This window comes from Carassius auratus, chromosome 43 (assembly GCF_003368295.1).
Source record: "Carassius auratus strain Wakin chromosome 43, ASM336829v1, whole genome shotgun sequence".
NCBI lineage: Eukaryota > Metazoa > Chordata > Actinopteri > Cypriniformes > Cyprinidae > Carassius > Carassius auratus.
In genome coordinates, this window is record NC_039285.1 from 2,993,887 (window position 1) to 3,008,827 (window position 14,941).

Sequence of the window (14,941 nt, forward strand, 5' to 3'; positions counted from 1 at the left end):
CACCCCCCCCCCCCCCTTCTTTTTTTTTTTTCTTTTTACGGATTGGTGCTTTTTTATTTAACTTATTTTGGACAGATGCAGTGCAACACCCGCTGAGTGGCATTAAACAGCTTGAAAGTTAAAAGACAATTTTTTATATATTCATCTGAAAGAAGAAAGTCATATACACCTGGGATGACTTGAGGGTGAGTAATTTATGGGCTAATTTTCATTTTTGGGTTAACTTACCCTTTAAGGACTCTTGTAAAAGCGTGTTGTCGAGAGACGTCACGTGTCGGGTGAAAGTTGAACAGCTGAGAGAAACGGAGGTGTGTAACGCTCATCCTTACTGTTGTTGTAAGAGGGGCTGCCAGTGTTTGTAAGTGGACGGCAAAAGCAACATTCAGAGATGAGTTTGACTGCTATTCTGTCAGAGATCGACGGTGGAGATGACAAGGGAGCTGAAAAGCTTTTGCAGAAGTATAACACGGAGGTAAAAAGGCTGCTGTTATCATACTTTCTCCTGTTGTTTTTATGCGCGCTAGCAGTGGAGATATTAGCGAGTTAGCCGCTCGTTGATCTCACTATAACTTGTGGTGTGTATGAACCTACAAAAAGATAGATGATCTCTGTGCAAAAATGATTTGCTTCTGAACTTTAAATGTGTATTTGCTTCGTACTTGATTAAAACAGAGGAACTCGCATTGGGATCGTAAACTATGTTAGCATCTTCCAGCTGTTAGCCATGATACCAATTTGAAACACCCAGCTTGACTATTTCAAACAAACATGCCATATTTTGCCCCATGAATGACCCGTGTGTGAAATCTGTTAAGAAAAATGGTAATTGCAGACGAATAGAGTATAAATTAACTGTTGTTTTGGATGTTAATAGTTATGAAAGGCTAAATTATTTAAGCTTGACAGCTATCAGATACACTACATAACGTTAAAAGCAGAAAATACTGATGGAAATAATGTTGTTATAACAGGGTTATCAACGTCTTTAAGAATTTATCTGATATGAACAGCAATTTTAGACACCCATTAGATTTTACCTTATGATTTTAATGATGCTGAATGTTTTATTGGATGAAATCTCAAGAGAACAAGATTGTCTTGTAACGTTACGAACAGCCTTTGGTAAAGTAAACCATTGATAGTTAAGTTGTAGTTAACTGTTTTCAGAAAGAGGCTGGTACTGTTACTAAGTGAAATTCATCACGGTCTATCGAATCCATACAATAATATAATAGCCAAATATAATACTGTTTAATTTTGGATATCTTTTTATCATTTCATACATCAGATAACACTGTCAACAGCTAGAGAGAGAGAGAGAGAGAGAGAGAAAAAAGTTTTTAGGAGTGAAATCAAATCATATATTAACAAACCTCCCTGTTTAAAAGTCTCAGAGCAAATTTTTGTATATGTAGGCATAATTCCTACTGAATTGGTTAATTCTGAGTCTGTGCATAAAAAAAAAGGCTGCAATGGCTTTCCTTAAAGTGGCTAAGCTGGTTTATGGAACATTATAGCTGATCAACCAGCACTGACAAGACAGAAACCAGCTACCAGCACAGAATTTAAGTGAACTGTTTTACTCCGCTGTTTTGAGATGGATCCAAGCATGGGATCTGTTTATATCAGATTTATATTGTCTCATGTCCTGTTGACATTTCATTTCAGAACAGCCACACGTTTGCCTTTGACCACAAAGAGGAGGATGCACGAATTGTGAGTAACAGATTTAAAGTTTTTTGTTTTGTATTTCAAAGCGATCTCAGTTTAATATGTTTATTGTCATTTCAGTGCCTCCAGTGTTTTATTGAAAAAGATCAACGACCCCTTTTGCTTTGTGTTCCCTTCTGCAGAAATTGTGTCAGGGTCTTCTTACAGTCCTCCGTCGATCAGATCATCCACTTTGCCAAAGCACCTGCCTGGAGACCCTGCGCATCCTGTCCAGAGACAAACGTGTACTCGGACCCGTAGCCACCAAAGAGGGCATCCTAACTCTAGCTGGACTGGCCCGGATCCATGTGGCGGGACACAACGGAGAGCTGTTAGATGAGCCACAGTCAGCAGAGGAGGAAAGGGTTGTGGTGGAAGCCCTCAAGTGCCTGTGCAACCTGGTGTTTAACAGTGTGCCGGCACAGCAGGTGGGCACAGACGTGAAGTTGGCGGAGGGCCTGTGTGCCCACTTACATTTGGTCAGCTCGTCCCATCACGAGGTGGGCCTGTTCTCCCTTCGGCTGCTGTTTCTGCTTTCCGCCCTGCGGACAGATGTGCGTGGCATGCTTCGGAAGGAGGCGGGGGCAGTGAGGCTACTCACTGACATACTGGAACGCACCCTTGACGTCCAATGGGTGGGGCCATATGAGGCCACACCCCCTAAACCAGAATCCCTGCCCCTTTCCCGAGAAAACAACGAGCTTGCCATGGAAGCCCTTAAAGTTCTTTTCAACATCACTATGTCTGATTCCAGCGGTGAGGTGAGAGTAACAGTACAGTGATGTTTTATTTCACATGTCATTGCATTTGCACTGGCTCGCGTGTTGAGCTATTTCGACCTCAAACATTAAAGTATTCAATTTCTACAGTGACTCATTTAGCACACATTCTATAAAACCTGTAAACGGCAGTCACCAGTTCTAACCCTATGGCGACACTAACTCTATAGCTGTTTGCCCGAGCATGCAATTATTTCACATTTACTAGAATTCAATCAAATGGCTTTGCATTTAAAATAAGATGGCATATAAGTTCTTCTGCACGGTCGTTACATAAGAAGTGCATGCATGCAATTTAGACAGAAAATTGGTTTCCTGTTATACTTCTGTTGAATAATTGATGTTGAGTGGAGCCAGTGCTTTTGTCCCCATCACAGTGAAGGAAGAGAGGTTTCTTTCTCTTAAATAGGTCATAGGTTCATTGGCATTATTTTAACAGACTATCTAGCTTTATAATATCTTCGGTAGTCCTTTGTCCTCTTTTTCTTATTCTTTGACAAGAATCTTATGTCTCTGCATCATTATGATCACTGTTGTTTGACATCCACAAACTCTTGGTTTATGCGTAATATGGTCATAAGTCCTGCGTTCTAAATAAAAGTTTTAATAGCTAATTGATAAAGTCAGTGCATCACCCCAGCTGCCTTCTTTGGCTAGCTGGCTGATTCGTGTTTTTCTTTTTCTTTTTTTTTTCCTTAAAATGTGCTTTAATTATACCTCAATTAATTTTAGCTTTTTGATGGAGAGGTTTACTATATTTTAAATGCTAAAAGCTCCTACTCCCACCATTTCGTCAAATAGAGTTAGGGTTAGGGTTGGGGTTAGGTGCATTCCAACTTGGGTGCATTCCAGTGTTCTCAGCGCTTTGAAGGATCATTGAAGTAAGACTAAGTGTGTCTCAATTGCCTGAACTTTTGTTGGTCTCGGTATGGTCAGGATCACCTTGACGTAAGATGGACTTTATTTTCTCAAGCCAGTGGTTCTAAATCTCTCCATTGGTTCCAAGCTTTCACGTCGTTTATTTGTAAATAAAGCCCAATCATGTCATAAGACGCTTTCTTTACTGCAGTTGTTGTGAAAAAAGCCTTTTAGTTTAACACTAACACATTTTTTCCTTTTATTTTGATAGGACAATGACCACCAGCTTCGGCTGATTGCAGGCATCATGAGACATCTCCTAATGCTCAAGACAAACAGTGAAGATAAAACAGAGGAGGCTCACAGGTAGTTCAACACTTGAAGATTGACAGCTGAATCTAGTCCACTCTGCCACCATACTAGGCCTGTGTCTATTATATTTGCTTCAAAACCAGTATTCCAGTGAGCCAGAAAGCAAAAGAAATGCATGTGCAGTGAATTTGAATGATGAGATGTCTTCTCCAAGTGATTAATGACACACCCCTTTGCCCTGGAGAGGCAGCTCAACGCATTCTGAAACTCCCACCCGTTTATTTGGGCTTGACTCATTGTGTCCGCAGTTGTGCCATCACCAGCCCTTTCACGCTTTTGGAATGCTACCCCCTCTCTATGCATTCTACAGCACTCTGAAATGACTAACTCTATGCTCCCCCTTTAACAAAGTGCACTGAATGTGCTGAACCAGTCAGTAGATGTGTCTTTGTTATTCTAATAATGCCCACGGACTGAAGGTCCCCCCACCTCTTCAGTGTTTTCAGAATGCCTCCTCATGTTTGTCCGTCAACATCACATTCCTGAATTGTGACGCGTGTATGCTGAATGTTCTTTTGCACCAGAGAAGATCGTAAAATGAACAAATGAAAGTAGCATACAAATATGTAATATCCTTTTGTATTAGGTGCCTCCATGTGAGAAGCAGTTTGTTTTAATGACACAAAATTGCATCCATGCACTTGGGAGAACTACTGACAGACCAATAATCAGTTTGACCATTTTTTTAAATTATGTTCAATCAGTTATTGGTTATTTAGAATTTTCATTTGGCACAATTTGGTGGGTTTGTAAGAAAAAAAAACCCCAGCAATTATGTTAACAGGTCAAGCAATTGATTTAATTTTGGTTTCATTTTTCTAATAAGTCATTCTCATACAGGGCCTTTTTTTTTTTTACTGGCCATGAAACTGTATGTGCATTATTAAATGAAAACAAGAAAAACACACTGGGAAAACACATTTATTTATTTATTATGAAAAATAAATCAATCAAGAAATCTCACTCTAATACTATTAATCTGTAAAGTATTTCATTTTAATTTATACAATAATTTAGATTAAATATTTAGATTGCAAAATGTTGCTTAAAAACAACAATTATTATTATTTGTAAAAATGTTTTTAATAAATGAATATTATTTTCATTTAATAGTAGTTGTTTAGTAGTTTATTGACATACTGCAATGATCATGAAGCTATTAAAAAAAAAGTACAAATATTAATTTATTGAATTAATTTAAATAGGTTCTGCATATTGGTTATCAGACAATATTAATTTCTATGTGAAACTGTGCAGTCAACAACCAACTTCACAGAAAAATACCTCATTCCAGGAGTTGCATACTATGTTCATGCATTGTGTGCTGAACCTTTATCATTTGTCATTTCTTCTAGTCATGCCATAAATCTCCTGAGTAACCTTCCTGTGCGGTGCCTGGATGTTCTGATAGACGTCCCTGTCCAAGGTGGGATGGAAACATATGGTGGGAAGAACATGGACACCGTGCAGATGCTGCTAGATTTTATGGAAAAGAGGATAGACAAGGTATTACGCTTCAGATGAACACCTGCAAGCTGGTACTCAGCCATTCCAATTGTTGCATTTGTTCATGCTTTGTGTATTTATCCACTCAGGGGATCAACTATAAAGAAAGCTTGACACCTGTGCTGAGTCTGATGACCGAGAGCTCTAGATACCACAGGGAAATCCGCAGATACCTCAAGGCCCAGGTGCAGGGTTGAGTCCATTCTCAGTCCAATTTACTTTTGCTTATATTCAACTCCCCCTCAGGCCATTCAAACAACGGTTTAAAGTTAGTAACATCTTAATGATCGATTTGTTTCTTACAAATGCACAACTTTTCACTTGGCATGGTGTTGATGTGGAATGGAGGCGTGTCGATTAGTTGTGAATTATTCTGATGTTTTTATCAGCTGTTTAAACTTGCAGTCTGACGGCACCCATTCACTGCAGAGGATCCACTGGTGAGCAAGTGACATAATGCTAAATTTCTCCAAATCTTTTCCAATGACAAAACAAACTATTGGATGGCCTGAGGGCGAGTATATTTTCATTTTTAGTGAACTATTCTTTTAAAGTAAATTTTATTTGCTGATTAAAGCTTTTCTTTTTTGTACAGGTGTTGCCTCCACTGAAGGACGTGAAGGAAAGGCCAGAAATCGGCGGCACCGTTCGAAACAAACTGGTGCGTCTCATGACGCATGTAGACATGGCAGTGAAACAGGGGGCAGCTGAGTTTCTCTTTGTGCTCTGCAAGGAGAGCGGTGAGAGTTCTGCTTGTTTTTAATGTTTCTAAAGTATATGAAACTGTTCAAAATACAAGAATTAATATTGAGCAAAAAAATGTTGCACATCTTTTTCTCCTGTTGTTCATGTGATGCAGTGGATAATCTGTTGAAGTACACTGGATATGGTAATGCTGCGGGACTGCTGATGGCACGAGGGTTGCTGGCCGGAGGCAGAGGAGAGACGCAGTACTCATCTGATGAGGACTCTGACACAGAGGAATACAAGTCAGTCAAACCATTGTAAGTGTCTTTATGAATGCAGAACTGCTGTTCTTATTTTCTTAACAAAGTTAATATTTTTTATCATTTTGTGTAGCATTATGGTTTTCTCATTTGTGTTGATAGTCATTTGTGTTTTTCAGCATTAACCCCATCACAGGTCACATCGAACACCCAGTGCCAAACCCTATGGAGGAGATGACAGAGGAGCAAAAGGAATATGAAGCTCAGAAGCTTGTCAGTATGATTGATGAAATATCAAGGTGGGTTTTTATATATTTAAATATTTAAAAGTATGTAAATATTGGGGAAATATTTTTAACAAATACATGATAATTATTTTTAATAATTGTTTTTTCTTATAGTGTTCTACTTATGTTTTAACTTGGCTTTCAGATTTTTTGTCCTAATTTAATTTGGTTTAAATAATTGAATTTAAGCACTGAAATTAAGATTTTTATTCATGTGAATTCCATTACTTTGGTCGTTTAGACATGCAAATATTTTTTGGCTCTTCCAATTGGCTCTTTCACAATTTTTATTTTAATGCATGCCTTTTTTCATTGTATTTACTGCAGTGTTAATTCTAAGCTTTGTGTTTTTAGTCTTGCTCACTATCAGTCCGTTTCTCTTTCTGTCTTTCATTATCTTGTATGAGCCTGTTCATAATGCTCTCATAGTTGACTCCATCCTCTAGATGCATTGTGGTTGCTTTCTCATCACCCTCTTTAGAGGCTCGATATGTGTGGGGCCGCATTCACATTGACCTTTTCCGGTGGCGTAAACTAGCGAGACACCAGTAAGAGGTGTAGCGCCGTTGCTCTGTTCGCGCTCCTTACCAACCGCTTCATTAAGACAAGAATCCTCCACAATCCTCTGCCTCATTTACAGCTGGCCTTCCACATTCAGCAGGAGTCAATGCACACCAACCAGCCACCGCAGCCCCGCTGCATTAATTACCAGCTAATTGGTGCACACAGTGGGGTCGCAGGCTCAGGCTCTTTTGTACAATACACTGAGGTTTTATAATACATATACGTGGTCCTCTTTCATACGCCAGCAGTTTTATTAAGCCGGGGTGCCAGACATTGTCCTCGGCGTGAAGTGGTTTGAGACACTGGCTCAATTAGTGGTGTGGGTATGTACGTTAGCTGCCGGGCGATGTTAAATAAGTTTGCAAACACAAGAGGACGCGCCATTGTCCATCCATTGGGTGTCTGAGTCGTAATGAGAAGCGTGTGCCCAGGAGAGGCAGATTCCTGTCTTTGAGAATGGATCCTCGTTCCTTCTGTTTTCCTCCTATTCTTTTCATCAGGATGAAGGAGGTGTTGTGTGGGAGAGGGAGGGCACTGGTGCTCCCCACTACGGCTGCTGGGGAGACGCAACACGTCCATGGAGGAATGTCCCTCCCTATGTCTGCTGCTTGACTTGCAGTCCAATTAGTACTGACTCTCCACCCTGTATATTACACACACACACACACACAAAACCCTAAGTAAACTCACAATTGCTCTGGCTGCTATCAGCACATGTGCTTTTGATTAGATAAGAGACTGTCTTGGATTTTGGTTTGCATTTTCAAGGGATTCAGAGGAAATGTCTTTGTTTCCTTCTTGTCAACTAAATATCTTGTTTACACTCATCATGACCTGCGTTTGTCATCAAGGAGTTCTATGGCAGACAGAAATGCAGTCAATGCCTGGGAAAAAAAATTGTTGGAAATTAGAGATCTAACAGTACAAAAACTTTTTTTTTTTTTTTGATACATAGTTTAATGTTAAAGTCATGGTTCTGTGCTTTTTTTTTTTGGTGTAGCAGGTGAGAGAGAAATTGAACATACAATTGCTTGCTTTTTTCTTTTTTTTACTAAACAGTGGTTTACTGAACACATGCTTTGTCTTAATATATAATATATCATATATTAAAATAAACTGAATTCTAATTCAAATTTTCTGAAAGAATAAAAACATCTCTCAGCTAATGCTGTGAACTATATAGGGAACCCTATTACTATATTTGATATTTTTATATTTAAGTTTATTTTCATTTATTTTTTTATTTAGTTTATGTTTCAGATTTATTTTATTTTTTAGATATAATAATCAACACTCCAATAAAAAAATGTTATGCAAGCGTAAATTGCACATAAGTCCATTTATACATTATCTTTATAAATCTAATAAAATTACATTTCTCCGATTAATTATTGAAATATAATAATTTACATAGTGGCTGTCAACTTGTTTTCATGACAGCAATTATTGGACTGGAGAACCGAAAGACCTATATTGAAAATGTCAGTATGAATATGTGAACCGTTACAGCCCTCTTGGAAATGTCATATGTTTCCTTGTGCTTTTGTGGGGAACTTATATAAGTTGTTTTACCATGTAGTAGCTCTTTATGAAAGTTCAAATGTATGTGTTAATGAATGACATAAATTAATGCAAATGAGATTTCTACGGCTTTGATTGGATCATGCTCTTATAAATCATCATTGGCTGTTCTTTGATTGGATGATTCTCTGATGAATCATCTCAGGGTGCGCTGGTGACACACAGTGCAGGTATAATTGGATTAGCGTGGAGGAGCTGCCGAGGCTTTGACGAGATTAGAATGAGCACTGATCCTGTAATTAAACTGCAGGCTCTTGGTGGGGGTGGAGGGACGGGAGGATTGGGGTTCTTAGGGTTGTGATTCCAAGGGCTCTTATGTGGCCAGATGTAAAGGCTAAGAAAGATGTTCTACACATCAACAGGCCTCTTTAGAGAACAGAACTGAATGCAGCTATAATGATCAGTGCAAAGGGTTTCTTTCAAAGGACAGGTGGATTGTGGTGATCGACAAGACATGAAATAGTGGAATTGATTGTTACTGGATTCTGGAGTTTGTGCTTATTTTACTAATTTCACGTTTAATACCACTTTTGCAATTAATAAGCCTTCAGACTTTTATTTTATTTTTTTAAAGAACCATTTATGTTTGAATATATTTGTGTTCCTGTGAATTATCTGCAGTCATTTCTCCAGTCTTCAGTGTCACGTGATTCTTTATCAGTGTTGAAACCAGTTGTGTTGCATCATATTTTTTTTTCAGGATACTTCAATGAAAAAGAAAAAAAACATATGTATATATATATATATATATATATATGATATTATTATTATTTTCAATATTATTATTATTTATTGAATTTTATTGAATATTATTATTGAATTTTTACTGTCATATTTGATCAGTTTAAGGCATCCTTTCAGAACAGAATTTCTGCGGATGGGGCTGTCTGACCCAAGGCTTTTAAAATGTTTACATTTTTGTTATAAAAATATTATATTATTTTATATGTAGTTCTATATTATGTTACAAACATGCATAGAGAGTACACAAATAGATTGTCATTTCCTTTTATGTGTACAAAAAGAATAGAAGTTTCTACTGAGGTTGTATCTCCCTATCGCATTATTTGCATGTGACATTGTGAGCAAGCAAAGCAGTAGTCTGACACAACATGCAAAAGTACTGAGCTGTGTTCTGCTCTCACTTTCAGGAAACAACTGATCAGACCAATGGGAGTGAGGAAGGATGGCACTCTAGCGCCCCTAGGAGAAGCTATCCATGAGTGCAGCCCTCCACCCAGCAGTGACTCGGACTCAGACTAGCAGGAGTTTAGTTCGCTCGAATCCTTCAGGCACCGCTGCTGCTGCTGCTGCTGGCTGACTGCCACTGTCTTACCAACTGTCCCTTGCACAGGGGGTTCTTTTGTTGCACGAAGGCATGTCTTTCTAATTGGGACGTGTGGTAAACTATAGAGTGAGAAGAAGAAGAGGAAGCAAATGTTTAAATAGATATACAATTGTCATTGGGCATCAGATATGATCACAATGACTGTATAAGATGGCAATGTTAAGTAGGAAGTTACACGACTTTTTCACATGTCTTCGACACTCTGTGAACAATCAATGCACTTGGTCTTCAAAAATGAAGTATAAAGGCTTGATGAGATTTCCCCTTAAGAAAAGCTGTTTATCTAGGTTTGTATTTATTAAACCGTCTGTTTCTGGTTCACAGATTAAAGAAACCAGTTCCACAATTTCTTCAAAATACTCAAGTGTCTTTTGAAATGATAAATGCCATGAGATCAGTTATGTTTTGAAATTATTTGTCTTGCACTTAATTGTTTTTGCAAAATGTGCATTGAAATCACTTATGCCTGGAGTCTCAAACTAGGGTCTTTTCTAATGCTCTATATTATTTTTAGCTACACGATTGTCTATAAATAGCCCCCCCCCCTTTTTTTTTTGTTTCCTTTTTATAAGAAATGATAAAGTAAAGCATGTGAGAAACTCTTTTATTTTCTAAATATTTCAGGTTACTATCATTGATTTAATAGCTCGAGGATATCTTTCACAATCCCCAGAACTCATCTTCTATAACCACTGGGATCAGCAGAATTAAGGGGCTTTGTAAAATCTTTTTCATTTTTATTTTCTTAGATTTTTGTTTCAGACAATCACTTGCAATAAAAAACAACAACCTTAAAGTCTCATTTGCTTATTGCATGCAGAAAAAAATATAAAATGTTGTCTATACAAATCTAGAAAAATGCTAATCACACAACTAATGTTGAGTATAATACTGCAAGATATCACAAACGAAAAAAAGAAAAGATATTAGATGATCAAGTAGTTGTATTAAATATTGAATTTTGTTTTCAATTAAAATGGGAAAATTACATATTCCCTAACTGAACAGATGTGGTGTAAAAACATCACAAACAAAAACAAGACCGATATGAATTTATTGAATAAAAACCATAAGATGCTATTTTTATTAATGGGATAAAATAATAATAATAATAAAAACCTTGCACAACTTCATAAAAGTAGCATTTTAATATTCTGCAACCGTTCCATGAATCAGAAAAACTGATTTAAAAGAGCTGGTTTGTTTCAACCAAACTCTAACAAACACAAACATGCCACACTGCACATATGAATAAAATAAATTAGATGAACTGAAACATTTAATAGACATTCTGGCTTTTTGTCCATATTTCTCAAAATATGCCAAATCCCCTGAGGGACATGAAGAGATATGATCACAGCAGTGTGGTAATTACCAGCTACTTCACTGATCCTGTGCAAAATCAAATAGCCTTCACAGCCGCTCTCATACGCGGAACCTCACACACACACACACACAGCAGCAGGATATTGGGGTTCTTTGTTGCTGACCAAAGACATGTATTAGAGTGTTGGGGGGTTGGAGCTCCAGCTCAGAGGCTGCAGTGCCTGTGAAAACACACAGTGGGGGCACTGCACACTTGGGAGGTCACGGCTTCCATGCTAATTTAGCACCGTTCACTCACTGGGGCCAAATCATGACTCGCTGGAAACCAAATGAACTAGCAAACAAATAAATAGACACACATTTATATACAAATTAACATTATTCCCAAACCAGTCTTACACATTGACTCCATATATACTACCAACCTTTCCAAACAAAGGTTAAAATCTTGAATACAGTTTGTAGAATGGAAAAGGAGCCTTAATATAACACATTTAATCTTGTCCAAAAGTGCCATGTCTCTAGTTTCTTTTCCCTGCAGTAACAATTCCTGATAAAAATGTAAAACTACAGGAATTTATCTGCCAAGAGTAGACATTTTGGCATACTAAATCATCCATATGTTTGAATCAGGATATGCAGATGTGACGTAATCACAATTCACTGCTTATTCATTACGACCTTTCTGTGGAAAGCATGAGGGCCAGAATTTAAGATATCCAGATGTAGGTTTTCAGTCAAAATGAGCAGCAGACAGTATGCATATCATTTCTGTTGGAGTCTAAACCCACCATGGTCTGATCAGCCATGGCTGCTGTTTATCTGATCAGGAAAGACTGCCCAGATACTGTCAAACTGGCTGTTACTAAGAACAATGACATGCATAAAACATTCAGATGAATGATATGATATACATACACATCACTGTGAGTTCTGAACCCTTGCCAGGCCTTCTTTGCTATATCCAGTGAAATTTTAAAATACAGAGCATGTCTGTGGCTGACATTAGTGAATGCTGTCAGTCTCAGAGGAGTAACTGTCCTCACCGCTGCTATTGCTGGGGTCAGGATAAGAACAATGCCCATTTTCATGGCTGTTCATAGGGTCTTGGATCACAGTATGCCACCTCAGGATCTCAGCAAGTTTTTGGACTGAATCTGAGAGATCTCCCAGCTCCAGGTAGTCACCCCTCTTCAGGGGCCACTGTTCAAAGGGCCCAACTGGATCCCGGTTCAGCAGCAGACGAGGCACTGTAGACTTCACTGTGTCTACCAGACTGGAGAAGGGCTCGATCTGCCACAAAGCAAGAAGACTTACAAAATTAAGCATGACGCAAGAGATTTCCCTCGATAGCGGTAAGGTAAATATATTTAACTATATCATACAGAAATAATGCAATGATGCATTTAATTTATTAAAAGTGACTATAGAAATCTTTTGTAGCAAAGTCTTTATTTCAATAAATGATGTTTTTGACTTTATATTCTTTAGGGAATCCTGAAAAATGCATCACAGTTTCCACAAAAATATGAAGCAGCACAACCGCTTTTAACGCTGATTGTGTCTTGAGCACAATTAAAATTATAAATGTCTTAAAGCTGGGGATACAAGACACTTTTTAAAGATCTAAAAAAATATTGCTTATATAATCACAAAGTTGAAGAAAACTGATAGTTATTTGAGTGAAATTATTTGCAGAAAATGCTAAAGAACGAATGCTAATAATAATAATAATATTAATTAACAAAGTTACACGTCTTTTTTTTTTTTGGTAAATCAAGGTGACATTATTGCTTGTTGCCATTTTTAATATGCATTTCCAGTTTAGGTTCAATGCAGCATTTAAGAGTAATTCAAATCAGCAGCAGAGCTCTGCTGTGTCCTGCCTTTGGCTGGCGTAAAAACTTCAGCGTTTTAAAAACAGCCAAGCCCCAACAAAGCTAATGGTTGTAATACATTTAATGTGTCCCTCCACTTTGGTTCAACAGCCCACAGCTGTGGCAGCTTACGACGCAGGGAAGGGAACGTAAACGGGGTGTTGGGCTGAAAGTGTCCAGGATTGACTATGTGTCAACAAAACCCAGCTGGAGGAGAAAGGAGGAAGGCCATTTAGACCTAAAAAAGGGAGAGTGAATAGAGATAGATGATGCAGAGGTAGAATCCAATAAAGAGTTTGTGGAAGCAAGAGGTGAGGAGATGCCTGGAGCCATGAGAGGCCATTTCTCAAAGCCTTTGACGTCTTCTAAGGATGAATTGACGGACAACAACTGAGACAGAGAAGGAGGGAAAGATAATAAAAGGTGAGAGGAGTGGATACAAAGAGATACATACAATAAAACAACCTGCGTCACAGCATACAAATGTGATAATGGGTCAGTGTGTGAAGTGATAACACAACTACCAGAGTCTGTAGGATGCAGATGGTGTGAACAAAATCTGGCAACCTGCAAACCAAAACAATAAGCGGCTAGAACTCATTTCAACTCACCGGTGTCTTAACAGACAAACGAGCTGCAGATGAAACTGAATTAGGCATTTGTTGTTGGTTTAATCTTTTTAAGCACATCAAGGCTGGTCCTTATGAGATCCCCCCTCACCTCCACTGCCGTATTGTCTACTCCCACAGAACTATTAAAAACTACAGGGGATGGGAGGTCACTGCTTTTGTCTCCCTGCTAACCACAGACACACTGCTGCGCACATCCAATATTTCACCGCTGAGCTTATTAAGACTCGCACTAACAGCATGGAGAAGTCTACATTACAAAGTGTTTCTCTGTTCAGTCACAATCAGGGACTCTGAATGCATGAAAACTTATCCTATATATAATATATATATATATATATATATATATATATATATATATATATATATATTTTTTTTTTTTTTTTCATTAACAAATAAACAGCAAGCTCTAGAAAGGGTGAATTTCAGGAGGCACTCATGAAACATTAATTTCAAAGGATGGATGTTTAAACACAAAAAAGAAACATCCCTCTTAGTTTGTGATAGTGATATTGCTCAGAGCATTGGTCTCACTTTGCATTGCTCTTCTTGTTTTAATGTTCTGAGCAATAATAAATATTGTAATGATTCAACACTAGTTGCTTTTCCCTCCAAATGAGCAAAATTGGACAAACTTGACAAAGTATTTTGTTGAATTCAGAAAACTCTTCATTTAAATGCTTTAATATTAAATCATTTGTGTAAATAATTATTGTAAAATATTAAAAATATAATAATATTAAATATAAACAATTCTTCACTTCACTGATCATAGACACAGGGGCTTCACGCCAAAGAGGAGGCAAAAACCAACATGAGCATGGTGTGACTGAAACCATGGAGAAGAGGCTAGCAACGGCAGTCAGGGCAGGAATGAGCTGGCTGTCAGACATCGTAAGACAGCACAGAGTCTCACATCTCTGACCTCTCACTGCTGACAAATTGAGCTTAATTAGTTCAGCTGTTTGTTCAGAAGCAGCTATAAAACTATACATGAAAGGGAAATAATACACTCTTGTATTGTATACAGCTAGTTTTTGATGTCTGCTGCCCCCTATAGATGATGAGGACACACAGTTACAGTTACATGAGTTAATGTGGACCTCATCCAAAGAGCAGTTTCTTCACCTCATGGATAAGGGCCTGTGTTTTAGCGC

The 14,941-nt window shown here is 38.0% G+C and overlaps 1 protein-coding gene across 1 annotated transcript; it reads left to right on the forward strand.

The window, feature by feature from the left end:
- Positions 1-279: 279 nt before the first annotated feature.
- On the forward strand, positions 280-10,748 carry LOC113061441 (synembryn-B-like). The gene is made up of 10 exons (XM_026230559.1): positions 280-472; positions 1,669-1,716; positions 1,854-2,471; positions 3,619-3,713; positions 5,075-5,225; positions 5,315-5,410; positions 5,821-5,965; positions 6,085-6,229; positions 6,352-6,471; positions 9,756-10,748. Exons 1-10 carry the CDS (start codon positions 389-391, stop codon positions 9,865-9,867), a joined length of 1,614 nt encoding a protein of 537 aa, XP_026086344.1. The 5' UTR covers positions 280-388; the 3' UTR covers positions 9,868-10,748.
- The last annotated feature ends 4,193 nt before the right edge of the window (positions 10,749-14,941 follow it).

Coding starts and splice junctions, on each gene's coding strand:
- LOC113061441 (XM_026230559.1), top strand. CDS start 389: ATGAGTTTGACTGCTATTCTGTCAGAGATCGACGGTGGAGATGACAAG. Junction 3,714..5,074: donor AAAACAGAGGAGGCTCACAG/GTAGTTCAACAC, acceptor CATTTCTTCTAG/TCATGCCATAAATCTCCTGA. Junction 6,230..6,351: donor TACAAGTCAGTCAAACCATT/GTAAGTGTCTTT, acceptor TGTGTTTTTCAG/CATTAACCCCATCACAGGTC.